The 16869-nt window shown below is 35.6% G+C and overlaps 4 protein-coding genes and 1 non-coding gene across 6 annotated transcripts; all 5 read left to right on the top strand.

The window, feature by feature from the left end:
* Window positions 79-2698, top strand: LOC18586082 (protein kinase APK1A, chloroplastic). Its single transcript, XM_007009250.2, has 6 exons — window positions 79-537; window positions 766-1085; window positions 1216-1351; window positions 1441-1583; window positions 1683-1806; window positions 2122-2698. Exons 1-6 carry the CDS (start codon window positions 486-488, stop codon window positions 2577-2579), a joined length of 1233 nt encoding a protein of 410 aa, XP_007009312.1. The 5' UTR covers window positions 79-485; the 3' UTR covers window positions 2580-2698.
* Window positions 4277-7906, top strand: LOC18586081 (probable dual-specificity RNA methyltransferase RlmN). The gene is made up of 10 exons (XM_018128659.1): window positions 4277-4570; window positions 4678-4753; window positions 4878-4975; window positions 5477-5578; window positions 5715-5801; window positions 5975-6091; window positions 6575-6678; window positions 6788-6927; window positions 7023-7159; window positions 7259-7906. Exons 1-10 carry the CDS (start codon window positions 4334-4336, stop codon window positions 7433-7435), a joined length of 1275 nt encoding a protein of 424 aa, XP_017984148.1. The 5' UTR covers window positions 4277-4333; the 3' UTR covers window positions 7436-7906.
* LOC18586080 (serine/arginine-rich SC35-like splicing factor SCL30) lies at window positions 8879-12580 on the top strand. Its single transcript, XM_007009247.2, is given in 9 exon segments — window positions 8879-8953; window positions 9481-9651; window positions 9743-9820; window positions 10927-11091; window positions 11197-11234; window positions 11467-11545; window positions 11639-11809; window positions 12215-12317; window positions 12319-12580. Coding segments are annotated over 8 exon segments (840 nt in total). The 5' UTR covers window positions 8879-8953; window positions 9481-9490; the 3' UTR covers window positions 12364-12580.
* On the top strand, window positions 13329-15869 carry LOC18586079 (elicitor-responsive protein 1). Of its 2 annotated transcripts, XM_018128698.1 has the most exons (5): window positions 13337-13473; window positions 14166-14231; window positions 14778-14916; window positions 15183-15318; window positions 15605-15869. In XM_018128698.1, exons 1-5 carry the CDS (start codon window positions 13407-13409, stop codon window positions 15650-15652), a joined length of 456 nt encoding a protein of 151 aa, XP_017984187.1. In that variant the 5' UTR covers window positions 13337-13406; the 3' UTR covers window positions 15653-15869. The 2 variants fall into 2 exon arrangements, with proteins under 2 accessions (XP_007009307.1, XP_017984187.1); XM_007009245.2 differs by lacking the exon at window positions 14166-14231 and having other exon boundaries at window positions 13329-13473.
* TRNAK-UUU lies at window positions 16766-16838 on the top strand. The gene has a single exon. It is a non-coding gene; the product is annotated as a tRNA-Lys (tRNA).

The following is a 16869-nucleotide window of genomic DNA, read 5'->3' as shown; positions in this document are numbered from 1 at the left end:
GCTTTAATAATGCAACAACGACAACCGCTTTCTACTTGCAGATTAATTTGGAGGTGAATGAAACAGATGTAGCTTGAAGCCCAGTCAACCCTTTCACTTTTGTCTTTCCCGAAGGTTTTCTTTTTTAAGGTGGAACTTTCTTTGAAAGGTAAACAAAGAACATATAAAGCCAAAACCTGCCTGGCCCTGACCAACTTTTCTCATGCTGCTTTGCTCGTACTCAATCCTTGTTTTCTCATTGCTTTTTTATTGATCAGTCAAAGTTTTCAAAAGGATTGTTATTCTCGTGGGTGACAGCTGACACAGAGAGAGAGAGAGAGAGAGAAAAAGGGGCATTCGGCTACGTATAAAAAGTATTACTTTCACACTTGAATCCGTTCTTTTTCTCTGTTTCACGGGCTTGGGTTGCTTGCATCAATTGTTCTCTGTATTTGTTCTCCTTCTTGCGTTGGAGGAGGGAAACCAGACCCTAAGTTTTTGTCTTCATGGGGTCTTGCTTCAGTGCTAGAATTAAAGCTGAGAGTCCTCTCCACAATGGTATGCTTTCTTTTCTATATTTTGATCACTTTGTCTTTCCCTGTAAAGCATTTTTTGGAACATGTTCTGCCACTTTTAGCAGCAGCTGTTAAGTTTTAGCTTGCCCTTTTTGAGATCCCTTTCATTTATGTTGGTTTCTTGAGAGTAACATTAGATTTTGGAGTTTATTAGATAAGGGTGGATAAGTTCGAATTCAAAGATTTTTTTTCTGGTGTTGATCTGTGGCAGAGGCTAATTCAGGGCATGGTGGTGGGAAATATGGGAATGGAATGAGTGGTTCTAGCAGCAGGATCTCATCTGTTTCAGTGGCTAGAACTGAGGGAGAGATCTTGCAGTCTTCCAATTTGAAGAGCTTCAGCTTCAGTGAACTGAGAACAGCCACCAGGAACTTCCGTCCGGATAGTGTTTTGGGTGAAGGTGGTTTTGGTTGTGTCTTTAAGGGGTGGGTTGATGAGAATTCACTTACAGCTGCCAAGCCTGGCACTGGCATGGTTATTGCTGTCAAGAGGCTTAACCAGGAGGGTCTTCAGGGCCACCAGGAATGGTTGGTGAGTAATCTTTCCTTCCCCCAGTTTCCTCCCTTTCTCTCAGCACTACTGCAAATCTTTGTCGCTGGAAAAGTAGTACTATTTGTTGGATGGCATCATTTATTAATTCAATGATGCATGTGGGTTGCAGGCAGAAATCAACTACCTGGGGCAGCTGTACCATCCTAATCTTGTCAAATTGGTCGGTTACTGCTTAGAGGATGACCATCGGCTTCTGGTTTATGAATTCATGCCCAAGGGCAGCTTGGAGAATCATCTTTTTAGAAGTGAGTTATGCCTTTACATCTTCCTTTCTTTAGCCAGTTCAATCCTTTTCATTTCAAGGATCTTATCCAAGACCTCCAACTTTGAACAGGAAATTCTTATTTTCAACCACTTTCTTGGAACCTCCGGATGAAGGTTGCTCTTGGTGCTGCCAAGGGCCTAGCATTTCTACATTCTGATGAGGCCAAAGTGATATACAGAGACTTCAAAACTTCAAATGTCTTGATTGATTCGGTATGCAAAACATGCTTAATTATGGGAATTCATGGCTCCTAACTTGGATTTTTTATGCAGCTCTCTCACATCTTTTAATTTCCAAATGTAAAATGACAGAACTTCAATGCAAAACTCTCCGACTTTGGGCTGGCCAAGGATGGACCAACTGGTGACAAAAGCCATGTCTCTACAAGGGTCATGGGCACCTATGGTTATGCAGCTCCTGAGTACATGGCAACAGGTATCTTTTAACTTGCCACCTTCAATCATTTTCATAACCAACTTTTTATTTTGTCCTAACGTACTTGTGTCGATAGAAGGGAAGATCTATTAGTATTACCCAATCCATGGACACATACCCATGTGTCTGGCACCCCAACCTGAGTCAATGTAACATAGCCGATGTCCAGTTTTTTGCAGAAACGCTTTATGCAAGCCATAAACATATCATCCTCCAGACCAAATGTTTATGCCTCAATGGAATAACTTTATATCTGATACAATTATAAATTGCAATTTCCCTAATCATATTTTAACTTAATTTACTCTTATGAAGGTCATCTGACAGCCAGAAGTGATGTGTATAGTTTTGGGGTTGTTCTCCTTGAAATGTTAACTGGCAAGCGAGCAGTGGACAAGAACAGACCATCTAGAGAACAAAATTTGGTTGACTGGGCCAAGCCTTACCTTACCAGCAAACGAAAGATTCTCCAAGTTATGGATGCTCGTATTGAAGGCCAATACACGCTGGATGTGGCATTAAAAGCTGCTTATGTCGCACTCCAATGCCTGTCTATAGAACCCAAGCTTAGACCTAATATGAACGCAGTAGTGAAAGTGCTAGAGCAACTCCAAGACACCGGTGACAAAGGGGGCCCTCGAAATGCATCCGTCCAAAATTCTCATCAGAATTCAAGGAATGCTGCCAAATTTCAAAGGAAAAATGCCAATGATGTCTGCAATGGAATCGATGGCTCATGTCCCCAGCCATCAGCTTCTCCACTACCTACATAAAGAGGAAAATATCTGATGCATACTTTTATAATTACAGATGATATTAAGCATATATTCCGGCTATTGATCACTGTACAGTTCTTGAATTCAATAAAATCGGAGTTCATCATTTTGATTCATTTTCTTTCTGTGTTGCACTAGTTGTAAAACACAAACGTTGGTGAGTTCTATTAGCAGGAGGGTGCTTGATGCGTTAGGGTCTCAAGGCCTGTAGGCATAGCCGACAAAGGCTTCATATTACCTCTAATGCTTGTTGGAATTCTTGTTGAATTGAATGTGAATGCGGCAGTAAATAGTCTGAACTCTAAAGTCATCAGTCTTTTCTTTGCTTAATGAGTATCCTAAATGATTATTCGAAACTGATACCAGTAACAACTTATTTGGAAGTATAATCTTTCTGATACCTGAAGTCTAAAGATGTTCACTTGTCCATAGTATCCGTGTCCAATACACATCTGACAGACATGGATATAGAGGTTTGACCCTTCAAATACATAAAAAACCTTATCCATTTGGGATGCGTATCTGTATCTGACACTCCCTCGAGTCTGAGTAACATTTTGCCTCCAACCCCAAGCACCTTTCAGAATAAAAAAAAGCAGAGAAAGCTGAGGAGAAAGTGGATTCAATGCATTCTCTCTAAGCCATAACTATTGAAGGGTCTGCAATTTGGTTTCACCAAAGGATTCAATCAGATATTCTCACATTGTCACAGCTTGTTCATGGTGCCAACTTCATTAAACAAAAGATTTTGATGCTTCTTAGGAGGATTCTAACAGGTATGGTAGATTAAAAGAGGCAAGTTGTCTCACTGTCATAACCAATGGAAGCTTACAAATGCACATGACATGGTCAACTTTCCATTGCATAACAGCCAAAATCTGTCCAGATGGAGTTCAACCACTCTCATTGAACTTTACAAGACAAGGATTAATGTGAAAAATATAGAAAAGTGATTCCGGCAATAACCTTCTTAAATCTTTTTCAGTACACAGAGTCAAAGGGTAGAGAAAGAATAGCAAAATGAATAACTTAATTTTATGGTACCAAAAATTCCCACAACTCCACATGTCTTAAAAATGGGTCTTCAATTTTTTTTTTGTGCTCTTTGCTTATATAATTCATGTGAAGAAATCCTACAAACTTGGTTGTATTAGGCAATCTTGATACATTTGTCATTTTTCCTTTTAAGTACTGGTCTCGAACACTTATCAAACAATTTAAAATGAATATGTAAAAAAAATTAAATACATTTATATTTGATAAGTGCTCATATCCGACATTTAAAATAAATATACATGAAAAATTGCATGCATTGTGTTTGATATGTAACCATACCCGACACTTAGGTTTGAAGCATTTCTCTTATTAATGCAAGTTGTTATGATCATATGAATATAAGAAGATTGTGAAGATTGTTAAATTGACATAATTCTCTCTCAAAAATTTGGAAGACACTGTCATTTATGCTCTTTGCTGGACTAAATTGAAAGATTCTTCAAAATTTGATATTTATTAGCCAATTTTCTTTATTTATTGGGCCAAAAGGTTAATCCATATTGGGCCCAAATTTCTTTTGGACAGAGAAAAGGTAGGGTCCATATGAATTTTCTCAAGCCCATAAAATAACATCGTAGGGGGTAATTTCGTCTTTTTACACCAAAAGCTGAGGTTTTAGCCAGTTCATGAGGCTGAAACAGGGGTTTAGGCTCTTCGGTCATCAACGGACGAAAAGCTCAGGAGAAGCGAGTGCGATGATTACAACCAAAATGTCCATGCTTCAGCACGTGTGCTCCGTCCCTCTCACACGTGCGATCCGCCCACGTCCCTTCACCGTCTCCGGCGCCGCCACTGCCGTCACGCCGTCGCGTAACCTCACCGTCTCCTTCCCTTCCTCCTCCTCCTCCTTACGTACCCCTCACGTAGACACCCGCGTCCTCCTCGGCATGTCTGAGCAAGACCTTCAGCAACTTGCCGTCGATTTCGGCCAGGTTTAACTGCTTAAATTTATAGTATAATAGATATGTATATTCCTTATTTCACTTCAAAAATTCTAATTGTATTTCATTTATTTTTTGTTTCTTTGTTGATTATATAGCAAAGGTACAGAGGAAAGCAGCTACACCATTTAATTTACAAGAGAAAGGCAAAAGAGATTCAGGATTTTAGTCACTGTGAGAATTATTTTATATATATACTTTTTATTTTGTTCATTTTTAGTTATTTATTTTAAATTTTTAGCTTATTTTTTAGATTGTTTTCCCTTTTTCCTATGGTGGTTATAATGTATAATAAAAGTGCCACAAGCATTTAGAAATGATCTTATGGAGGCTGGATGGACGATTGGGAGGTCTCCTATTTACCACACTGTTACTGCAGCTGATGGCACTGTTAAGGTAATAAAAGGAAAAAAGAAGAAATCTTTTTCTACTCAACTCATGAAGGTTATGTTTGGTTGTTAACTTGTTATTTTTGTTACTTTTTATTTGAAAGTATAAAGGGAAACAGCGTGTTTGGGGTTGAAATCAAGTGAGGTAAAAGTTAAAATTACAAATTTTTTTTGTTATAATTATATTTAAACATGTAGATATTTAGGTTAAGTTATTTGCTCGTTTTCCGTCATGCTTTTTACATTTTCAGTGATATTAAAAAAACAAAAAGCAAGTAGCATAACTAATAATTAGATTGAGTTTAAGTTACATGAGGATATTGCAGTGTTGTTTTACTTGATGAAATTGTATTTTGACTGGATTTTCTGTATTTAACTTTGATCATGAATTCCTTTTGGAGCTTAGTTTTTTTCAAGTAAACTAGAGAATTGGCTACTGTACTAATGGTGGTTTTGTTGTTGATTTGTATTCTGTTAATCATGCATGCTTTTCTGTTGGTCTTTTCAGTTATTGATAAAGTTGGAGGACAACAGATTGATTGAAACAGTGGGTATACCAGTTGAAGATGAAAAGGGTTCAATGCGACTTACTGCATGCGTGTCATCACAGGTGATTTTCTTTATATATGTTTTTCGGTTGTTGTTAGGAAAGTGGGGGCAGATTTTGTGCCCTCGGTAATGTATTTCTGTTGTTATCTCAGGCAATACCTTTGACTCTTTTGTTCTTGTTTTTCTCTGGTATACAGGTAGGCTGTCCATTGCGCTGTTCATTTTGTGCCACTGGAAAGGGAGGGTATTCAAGGAATCTTCAGAGGCATGAAATTATTGAGCAGGTTTATGATCCGTTTCTTTAACTCTTTGCATATACATTCTTTTCAAACTCTTAATAAAAAAAAATGGGATTGCTACTCTATGGAAAACAGTGGCTTTTTTTCTTTTAATGTATAATGAAGACATTAAGACATTATACTCTTGGAACTATATGTAAAGACGTTTATGTGAACAGGTATTGGCTATTGAGGATATCTTCAAGCGCAGGGTGACAAATGTAGTGTTCATGGGAATGGGGGAGCCCATGTTGAACTTGAAGTCAGTACTTGACGCACATCGATGCTTGAATAAGGTGCCTTTTTTGCAAGTTGGAACTTTTTCTCACACAGCATATAGTTGTGTAAAGATATTTTGTGTTGTGATATAAAATGCAGTTGATTTCTCTTCTTCTTTTTCTTCCTGATAAAGGATAGCTTTGTTACTACTACTCTGTTTAAAAAAAAAAAAAACCATATTTCTTCTAATGTTTGGTGCTCATATAATGCTTCATAGTAAACTGGATCTGACAACAAAACAAGTCAGATGAGATTTGCTTATCATTGGTTTTGTGAAGTATAAAATCATGGAGGTCTGATTTGAGATACATTTTACCAGACAGAATTCTGTTGTGTCACTCCGGTGTGGATTATTACCTTGATTATGTCAAACTAATTCCAATGTGGAATTCTCATTTTCAAAAGTCTTCTAAAACTGTTGAAATGCTGTGGTAAATGCCTGTATGTGGCTTTCAATTTAAGCTCGTTTATGATGTTTGGTCCCTTTTTTTTTCTTTCAGGATGTGCAGATTGGGCAAAGAATGATTACAATTTCCACTGTGGGAGTTCCAAACACCATAAAAAAGCTGGCTTCTCACAAGCTACAGTCAACATTGGCTGTCAGGTCTGCTTTATTTAACAGTAACGATTTGATATCTGAATGTTGTTGTTTTCGACTGATTCTTAAGCCTTTATTTTAAAATGTTAATTTAACTCACTTTCTTGTGCATCAGCTTACATGCTCCAAACCAGGAACTCAGGGAAATGATTGTGCCTAGTGCAAAATCTTACCCCCTTGATGCAATCATGAAGGATTGCCGGGATTATTTTGTTGAAACCAGCAGACGAGTCTCCTTTGAATATGCACTTCTAGGTACTGAAGTTTTCCTTGCATGGCTACTTTAGGGACTTCCAATGTTGTTTAAAGCTGTAATCCATTTTCTTTTTCTTTTTTTTTTTTTAATGCAGCTGGAGTCAATGATTCAGTAGAGCAGGCAGTAGAACTAGCTGAGCTGCTGCATGAGTGGGGACGTAATTATCATGTCAATCTCATACCTTTCAATCCAATAGAGGGTTCTGAGTACCGGCGGCCATACAAGAAAGCAGTACGCTGATCATTAATTGTCATTTTCCCCTTGTTTTCAACCAATATAAAGCCTTTAATTTCTTGAGCATATACATAAATCCTTTATTCCATTTTGCAGGTGTTAGCATTTGCAGGTGCACTGGACTCCCGTAAAGTAACTGTTAGTATACGTCAAACAAGGGGCTTGGATGCAAGTGCTGCCTGCGGTCAGCTGAGAAATAACTTCCAGAAAAATCCTCTGCTTACTGAATCTGACAGCGAGCAATCACAATCAAATGTTGCAGTTGCATGTTGAATGTTGATGACACGATATAGACTGCTGCAGTTTCTACCTGCTCTGTTGTCTATCTACACACTTAAGCCCCTCTCATTTGCATCTGCAGTAAGCAAGATGATCTGATGCTGGTGCTCTGCTATTTATGTATTATGGAGCAATGGGCATCGATACTGTTGACAGCAAAAAGAGTTTCTTTGGCACATGATGCAGAAGTTCCGGCGATATAGTTGATGGGTGGGGACACCAACAAGAGTTGCCGGCAACCGTGGATGTGATGTAAAACTGGGAAGTCAATGACTACATTTCTCTTGCATTTCACTTTGTAGCAATGAAATGATATCATAGAAATCAACTTCTTGGCCAACTTTTATACATAGATGTTGATTCTTATTGTAAGGAGCTAAAGGCTAGCCTGACCTGTACACAGCATAGATATGCAATTCTCTGTTTTCTAACTTCAATTTCACATTTGCTAAAGCAAATTCCTAACTCACAAGATTATTATGCCCTTGAGCAAGAAGCTAAAGTTTCATAATTCTTTGGTGTTTTTCTAATGTTATAAACTTTTCATTTTCAAAGAATAAGAATGTTAATTGCAGGCATAAATGTACCCTTTCCTTTTCCTTTTTTGGAGAAAATATTCCCATAAAGTTTAAACATAAGCAAGAAATGAAAACAAGAATTCCTGGAGCAATTCTTTTACTAGTTCTATCCTTTTCATGTCAAGTAAAGTATATTCCATCATGTTTTAAAAAATTAGTAATAGTTAAAATTCTTATTTTAAAAATTTTAGATTCTTCAAAAAAAAACAATATAAGATTTATGAGCTAAGAAAAAGTAGTTTTTACTTATATTTGGGTTTATATAAGTTCTTATTAAAATATTATATTCAATCCAATTTTTATATTTTATATTATATTTTAAAATTAAATAAATTTTTATAATTAATTATTAATTAACTGTTATCACTAGAGATGAAATAAATTTTAAAAAAATTACTCAAAATAAAAATATGTAATTTTTATGTTCAAATGATATTGACGTGGTTTTATTTTTCATTATATTATTTGTTAATGATATGTGTTATGTCATATCATCACCATGATATATGAGTCATATGACAAATTAACTATTGACGGTTAATAACTATGACAATTAATACTTTTAAAAAAATTATCGAAAATTAATAAATCACTTACAGTTAATAAATTGTGAGTTAGTTATAAAAATTTATTTATTGAACTCATTAAAAGAATAAAACTTTATTGAACTCATTAAAAGAATAAATATTTATTTAAAAAGTTTTGAAATAGTTAGAGATTTTTTGTATTATGGCTAAATTATTCATAAATTAGGAAAAAAAAAGAAATCTAATTGCGAAACGGGCCGTCCGGGCCCAACACGGCTGTCCAAACCCGATATGAAATACATCTATAAAAGTACGTGAAGCGTAACATTAACATAGTAGGAGTAGCTCAGATCTAAGTAAAAATCTGTGTCTTCTGTAGCTGTCTCTCTTTCAAATTTGTCTTCCAGGTAATCATCTATTTTCTTCCAAATCGAAAAGTTTATCCCTTTTCTCCAATTTCAAAATCTGGGTTCTTCGTTGTTGATCAATTTCTAACTTTTCTTGGTATAATTTAATTTCCAGAGTATAGTTGAGGTCAACCAAGTCAATGCTCAAAGAATTTTTCTTTTCTTTAGTTTTCTCATCAGCCAAACAGAAGGTTTAAGTTTTTTATTTTGGAATCTTATGCTTTTTTCTTAGTGATGAAAGAGTTTTCGTCTGGGTATTTAATGAGTTAACAAACTTGCTCTTTTTTATGGGGTCTTCTTGGGAAAAAAAAGATTCTACTTTTGTTTTCTCGAATAAGCAAATACTGAATTTTATGACATCAAACCATTAAAATTAACTGTAGTTTTTGTTTGGGTATTGCATTTTTAAAAAAATAATTTTTTTCTTAGATTCTCTTAAACTATCAGGCTTTATTGTAGTTTGATGGGTAACTTTTATTTGTTTATGCTAAAGATTTAAATGGAATATCTGGATTTTGTTTTTGAAGGGTATTTGAGATGAGGAGGTACAGTCCCCAATACTATAGTCCTCCAAGGAGAGGCTATGGAGGTAGAGAAAGGAGTCCTCCAAGGAGGGGATATGGCGGTGGAGGGTACGGTAGAAGGAGGGAGCAGAATCATGGAAGCCTTTTGGTTAGAAACATTCCCTTAGATTGCAGGTAAATCATTTATTGTAAGCCTTCTGGTTTGATATTTTTGTAATGATGGTTAAATGAGTAGTATTAATCTATCTGTGATTGTTGTTTGCAGACCAGAAGAACTTCGAATTCCTTTCGAGAGATTTGGGCTCGTTCGGGATGTGTATATTCCTAAAGACTACTACACTGGGTTGGTATTTTACCCTTGAAGTGATGTTGGATAATCCTGCATCACTTTTTTGCTATGGTCTAGTGGAAGTTTATTCTTTGTAGTTTATGTTTGTTTAAGGTGTTTTAGGTTATGTTTGTCTAGTTTCATTCGGATTAAGCACGAGCCCAAGTTTGTTGGTCAGCCTGAGATGGTATTTGTTTCCTACCACAGTTGGTTTTCTGTTCCATAAAAATGGGGCAAATAGTTGTCACATTCTGCAAAAGAGTTTGCTTACTATTATATTGAATTAGCAATTGCATAACCCGTGATAAATCGATAGTGTTTTTCTTCTTCGTTGGCGATTACTAGTTATTGCTCAGCTAGGTTTTAGGATTGGCAAAGTAGGGGTGTAGTTGCTGTTTTATTAACTTTTGCAACATGCTACCAGCTATGTCCTTTTTCCTACTCTCCTCTTAGATCTTTAGTCATTGTATTTAGGTACTATAAAGGAAGTTATTTCCTTTGAATTGCTTTCCGCACTATTTCTTAAAGCTCTTACTTTTTCCTTTTCCATAGTGAATTAAATTTTGAACTGGTTTGTCAGGGGGGTATATTGGTTTGAAGTAAAAACAAGCCCAAGCCCCACATTTGATGAAGACGTACTGTTTATGATTGCTTAACATATTGGTCCAAGGGTGTTAAGAGTAATGATCATATGAAGAATGTTCCTTTATGAAGCGAAACTATATAATTACACAATCAATAGAGGTTTGATGAGGAAGAAGATTGATTCCTGACCAAATGAAGGCTTCATGAAGAGATTTTTAGTTTGAGGAAATGTTGATATCGAGTGCTTCTTATATTTACAAGCATGTGAAGATTTTTCAAGTCACTTGCCTCTTTTGAAGTTGCCTTTGATATTGACTATTAAGGAAAAAGGTCAGCTACTAAGCCTATTTTTATGTAAATTCAGTCCACGTAAGTGGTTGTGCTCTGGAGCTGATATTTAGATATGTAAAGGTATACAAAGTAATGGCATTATGACAGCAACTTGGTATTCTAGTTTTGACATCCCTGTCTTATCCTCCTCTTGCTCATATCTAACTTGCATGCTTAAGTGAAGGCTTGCTGTATCCTTTCTGCAGGGAACCTCGAGGGTTTGCATTTGTGCAGTTTGTGGATTCTTATGAAGCTGCAGAAGCTCAACGGCGCATGAATGGGAAACTATTTGCTGGGAGAGAGATATCGGTTGTTGTTGCTGCAGAGACAAGGAAAAGACCTGAGGAGATGCGCCATAAAGCTAGGCTTAGGTACTCTTTCTCTTACAGATACAAAGACAAACATGCACACACAGTTTCCTGTTATTTTAGTTGCTTATATTTACGTGGAGCTTTATTTGGCATGTAATTCTTCAGAGGATCTTCAGGCTATGGGGGACGATCATCTTATTATGGTATGTTATTCCTGACATATACATTCTTTCTTCAGAGCTTATTATTATGTATGGCTTTGCCCCGGTCTTCTTTCTTATGATGTAATTCCATATCTTGTGATTTGAAATATATTTTATATATAATCCTGAGCTCTTTATAGAAACAATGTGGTGAAACTGGTAGTCTGTTTCAGATCTTACCTAAATTGACTCCTTGCCAACTTATTCTTATTCCTCTTTTGATATGTCTCAGGACGTTCTCGGTCTCGTTCACTATCCCCTATGCACTCTCCTCACCATCCTTCGGGTTCTAGAGGCCGATATCGTTCAAGGTAAACTGTCAAATTGCCATCATATTTTTTTTGAAAGGTCCCATCATATCCCTTTGACTATTAGCAAATATATTTATATATTCAATTTGTCAGGTCATACTCCCCTGCTGCAAGACGACGAGGAAACTATTCTGTTTCACCGGGTAGAAGGCATGCAGACCATCCAAGATCTCCAAGAGGTCCTCCACAAGAGCGAGATGGTGATTACAATCACAGATCATATTCCCCAGGATATGATAATGCTGGTGGCAATGGTTATGGCGAGTAAGTGGAAGTCTATATATTTGTTTCAACATTTTTAGTTCTGTCTTGTATTGCAACCCATATATTAATTAGCATATTATGGGCACAAATTAATAAAGGGAAAAAAAACGTGCTTTTTTAATGTGGCTATTATTGCAACATCGGAACCCGGCTGCTTGTACTATGAGAAAATTACTAGTAGTAATGCTATTAGAGCTCAAATACATTAGGTTTTTATGATGCTTATGAATGGCACTTTATTCCTGGTCTTCATTTCCCACCTGGATGGTGTCTGTAACTAAGTCTAGTGATGAACCGATGTCTAATAAAGAGATGTTGCAAATCTGATCACTTCATTTATCTTTTTGTTAGTGATTTTTCATTCTTTAAACTTGACTGCTGCTTTTTTCAAATATTTCACTGTAGGAAGTCTGCATATGAGTCCGAGGAAGCTCGTGCTGCATGGAGGTCACCGCCTGGTAGAGTGTCAAGGTCCCCCTCTGGGTCCAGATCAAGGTCTGCTGACCTGTCACCCAGGCGTAGCAGATAAGCAAGTAGGCGACCGAAGGAACTAACCTTTGGTTTTATATGCCATTAATCAGATGGTGGATTCTGTAGTAATAGGCTTGTGTGCTATCATATAAAAACGATAATGTAGTGTATTGGATGGATGGGAACTCCTAAATTTGTGGCTTGATTTCTTGTTTATTACATCTAAACTCTGATGAAACTACGATGACGGTTTGAGTTTTCTCTTTTGTTATCAATACCCAAGTTCATTATTCTGCTGAACAGACTCTAAACTTAAACTCCGGCTCAAACTTTATATATTTGAGCTCTCAGCATAAGCTAGAGAAGCTGTCAGTATTTGAAAGGCAGAGCTCCTTCCCCTTCACAGAGTCCATCACCATGGCATTTGCCTGGCTTTGACAAATACCCGAGGTGCGGTTTGAAGGGAAAAGAAGGCGGCAAAAAGAGAGCTGGCTCTAGCTGATTGAATCAAACCCAAATTTAAATATAAAGGTCTTCAAGTTGGACATATATAAACAAAAATCATGATAATGAAAAATGAAAAATCTTTGAATACAGAACCAAGACTAAGTAAATTCCAACTTTCAAGAATCTTGCACCCAATTGCGTTTAGAATAAAGTTTAAACAAAGATGAACAGTCTTTGACACATGAAAGTAATGTTGAAATATACTTCAGTTCTCAAAGTTTTGGCAGCCCCTACCCCATGGCAAATGGCCAAGAAAGCCTGCGCCGGCTCGACTTTTCAGATTTCAATACTACTACTTTATCAGAACTGTCTATAATTTGCATCAAACAAAGCTCATTTATTAGTACAAGGTAATAAACTCGAAAGCTGCCAACCCCTGTTTTTCTATTGGTTTCCTCGAAACTACTCAATGATGGGGGTTGAACTGTTCAAAGCCTCATTAACATGTCAGTTGTCATTAACTTTTATATGGCGTGCCTGTCACCCTAATAAACTTTCCATTCCTATGTCCTTTCATTTGCTCCATATAAACCAGAACTAGACAAAGAGTCCTACAACTCAAAGAATCAGAACAATTTCAAAGAATCTCTGTGAAGGGAAAAAAAAAAAACAAAGAAGGATGGCTGTTGGGATATTGGAGGTGTTGTTAGTTAGTGCAAAAGGCCTTGAAGACACTGATTTCCTAGGTATGTAGGTACCATAATCCATGCTTTGTTTTCTTCTTTGATCAGTTTGTGTTCCTCAAGTTCCTTCTTTTGTTCATTTTCTTGCCAACCATTCTTTTCCGAATTTGGCTCTTCTCAAGGTTTCATCATGCTACAAAACTTGTTCTAATGGAAACCCTTTACTGTTCTTGTCTAGAGAAGAGCAAGAAAACAGAAAAGAAAGAGAATTGATTTGATATTTGGATGATGTTTTTAGCTTGATGAGGATAAGCCATTGTTGGGTTTACTTTTTTGACAGAAAATTTTCCTTCTATAATTTTTTTGCTATATAAAACTATGGATTAAAACTTAACCTTTGAAAGAAACTTTTGATTCCTTCATTCTCTCTATATATTATATTCATTGTTAATATAAGATTTAGATTTATACAAGGATATTTGTAAGGTTTTACCCTTTTTTCTGATATCAAAAGAACAGGATGGCAGCATAGCTGGAACATCAAATTTTCTAGCTGGCATCACTAATTAGCTGCCAAATTTTCTAGATTTTTTCCAGATGTAAATCCTCATTGTTGATTACATTTAACACCCTACAGTCAAAAATGGCTAAGTCCTTTTTGAAGTCAACTCTTGGGCATAGACTAGAAGGTTGATGATTGTGGAACTAAAGATATTTACTGTTCTTTTCTTTTTGATTGTGATGTGTGATGGTAGGTGGAATGGATCCTTATGTTAGAATTCAATACAAAGGTCAAGAGCGCAAAAGCAGTGTGGCTAGAGGTTACTTCTTTCCCCTTTCTTACTCTCTGCTATCTAAAGTTTGAACCCTTTGACTTAGAATTTAAAGTTAATTAAAAAAAAATAGACCTGTAGTAGATTGGATGGTACCTGGTCAAGATATACATGGGGATTAGTTTAGCTGGACAGGTTCTAATTAGAGGTAGAAAATTCCATCACCTGTTCTTTTGCTGTCCATAGAATAGTCTACATTCTGTCACCGGTTCTTTCGGATCACTGCTTAATTATCACTCTACTTGATCTTTGTTATGTTGCTCCCACTAGAAGTACCTGTATTAAATACACATGGATGGATATTAGTATGGAGGTTTGGCCCTCCGAATAGAAGGAAAATCTTTAAAAAAAACATACTCCTGTCATACACATATCCATATCTGACGCTCCTGAATCCGAGTAACATATGATGTTTGCATCAAAAACAAATTCAAGCAGCAGCCTGATTGAAAGAGACATGACATTGTTGTTCTAATTGCATTATGTTTTGCTAAAGTTTTGGCATATTACCTAAAGGAATAGCCCATGGTGCAGGTGGTGGTTCTAGTTCATCATGGAATGAAAGATTCACATTCAAGGTGGAGTACCCAGGTTCAGGTGATGACTACAAGCTTATTCTTAAAATCATGGACAAGGACACCTTCTCTGCTGATGACTTTGTCGGCCAGGCCACGTAAGCACATTCACATTCTATTGAGTTAAACACTCTGGAGCCACAATCAATCCTAGTTCATCAAACCAACCACCAAAACATGCTTTTCATTTGTTTGTTTCCTCATCAATGAATCTATCACCATCCCAAAAAGCTATGAGACCCTCCCCGTGTTTCTTTCTCAAGAGAATGATGGAATGAAAGTTAAAAAAAGTAGCTGAGAACAATTATAGGAATGGTGTGACATTACTCCAGAATGATTCATGAAGCTTTTTCCATACCTGCAGGATATATGTGGAGGATCTGTTAGCCATTGGAGCAGAGAACGGGAATGCTGAACTACATCCTGGTAAATATAGTGTAGTTCAAGCTGACCTAAGTTATTGTGGAGAGATTCAAGTTGGTGTTACTTTCACTCGTAAGGTATGTTTCCCATGGTACACCTTATTCATGACAATGACTTTTCTCGTCGTGTATCGCATAAGTTCTAAAGTTGGTTGGCCAACCAAATGCCATTGCCTAAACCACTTCATCGACAAGATTAAAGGATTGATACGTACCTTGTAAATGATCAATCTATAATCGGCGATGTATAAAATAATAATCTTTTCACCCGTACGCCCCGAAATATGAGAAATACGAAAAGGGTATATTGAGAAATAGTTTTTTTTCATTGCTTTTTGATTGTGGGTTTGGTTGGATTTCACAGGTTGAGGATGAAGAAGAGTATGGAGGGTGGAAGGAAAGCAGTTTTTAGCTTGGCTCAAACTGTTGGGTCAATTTTCACAAGCATGTTAATGTTTTTAGCTTGGAATTTTGTAAAATATTTTTATGTGTTTTAGCTTTGGAAATTTTGTAAACTCTTTTAAGGATGTTGTTGTGCTATCTTTTTGTTATTTAATTTTAGAATTTAATTATGTTATTATGTTTGATTTGATCATTCCAAACTAAGGAAACTCTCATGTTATAAATTGTAGGAAAAATTTTGCAAGTGATTTTTATTTTATTTTAAATAATTAATGGTATTTGGATGGTTCAATCGTTTACTTAATTTGCCTTATTATATTTTATAGATATATAATCTTGATTTTTAAGAAGTTAGAACCTAGTTTCATATATTTTTCTTTTTTTTTTTTTTGGTAGACATCCAATTTAAAAATATAGTACTTAATATGATTTATTATATTTTATATTTTACTAAAATTAATTATACGTCCTCTTCTACAGAAACATTTAATGATAAGTACATTTTTTTATGTTAAAGAAATTATATTTAGATCTTTCTTTCTCCCAAAATAAAAGAAAAAAAAATAGTTATACCTCTTAATTTTATCTTTCTATTGTTATTTCTTTGTTAATTATTTCCAAAAAAATATATTTTTTAAAAGAAATTTAAATTATTTAAAAAAATTCAAATAAAATTTATTTTTATATTACATTTAATCATTTTCTTATATTTTAAGTCAAATGAATCATTATAACAATAGTTCTTCGTTAAAACGTTATTTGTCACTTTGTATCCACACAATACTGAGGTGATATTGATGTAAAAAGTGAAAAATATTATATAATAGTATAATCGTATCACATCAATATACTACATCACTATCCATTGTAATATATAGGTATTATGCGATAAAAAATAACAAATGATATTTTGATTAACAATAATTAATCAATCATTAACTTTAAAGGTCTATTTAATTCAAAATAATAGTATAAATACTTGATTGAAATTAATAAAAGAATAAAAATTTATTTAAATAGATAGTGATTTTTTCTAAATATTATGTTAGGAAAATAGGGAAGAGAAAAGATTAAAAAGCTAGCCTTGATAGATAAAAGATAAATATCATCGTAAAGAGTACTAGCCGTCTTAGCTCAGCCGGTAGAGCGCGTGGCTTTTAACCACGTGGTCGTGGGTTCGATTCCCACAGACGGCGGAAGTCGTGAATTATTTTTTGTTTTACTTTT

Source organism: Theobroma cacao, chromosome 10 (assembly GCF_000208745.1).
Source record: "Theobroma cacao cultivar B97-61/B2 chromosome 10, Criollo_cocoa_genome_V2, whole genome shotgun sequence".
Classification (NCBI taxonomy): Eukaryota; Viridiplantae; Streptophyta; class Magnoliopsida; order Malvales; family Malvaceae; genus Theobroma; species Theobroma cacao.
This window is presented reverse-complemented; position numbering and strand designations above follow the sequence as displayed.

Excerpts from the sequence above, each read along its gene's own strand:
- LOC18586082 (XM_007009250.2), top strand. The coding sequence starts at position 486 with ATGGGGTCTTGCTTCAGTGCTAGAATTAAAGCTGAGAGTCCTCTCCAC. Across the intron at positions 538-765 it reads TGAGAGTCCTCTCCACAATG|AGGCTAATTCAGGGCATGGT; the intron begins GTATGCTTTCTT and ends GATCTGTGGCAG. Across the intron at positions 1,584-1,682 it reads CAAATGTCTTGATTGATTCG|AACTTCAATGCAAAACTCTC; the intron begins GTATGCAAAACA and ends GTAAAATGACAG.
- LOC18586079 (XM_018128698.1), top strand. The coding sequence starts at position 13,407 with ATGGCTGTTGGGATATTGGAGGTGTTGTTAGTTAGTGCAAAAGGCCTT. Across the intron at positions 13,474-14,165 it reads TGAAGACACTGATTTCCTAG|GTGGAATGGATCCTTATGTT; the intron begins GTATGTAGGTAC and ends GTGTGATGGTAG. Across the intron at positions 14,232-14,777 it reads CAAAAGCAGTGTGGCTAGAG|GTGGTGGTTCTAGTTCATCA; the intron begins GTTACTTCTTTC and ends CCCATGGTGCAG.
- LOC18586081 (XM_018128659.1), top strand. The coding sequence starts at position 4,334 with ATGATTACAACCAAAATGTCCATGCTTCAGCACGTGTGCTCCGTCCCT. Across the intron at positions 4,571-4,677 it reads TTGCCGTCGATTTCGGCCAG|CAAAGGTACAGAGGAAAGCA; the intron begins GTTTAACTGCTT and ends TTGATTATATAG. Across the intron at positions 5,579-5,714 it reads CTGCATGCGTGTCATCACAG|GTAGGCTGTCCATTGCGCTG; the intron begins GTGATTTTCTTT and ends TCTGGTATACAG.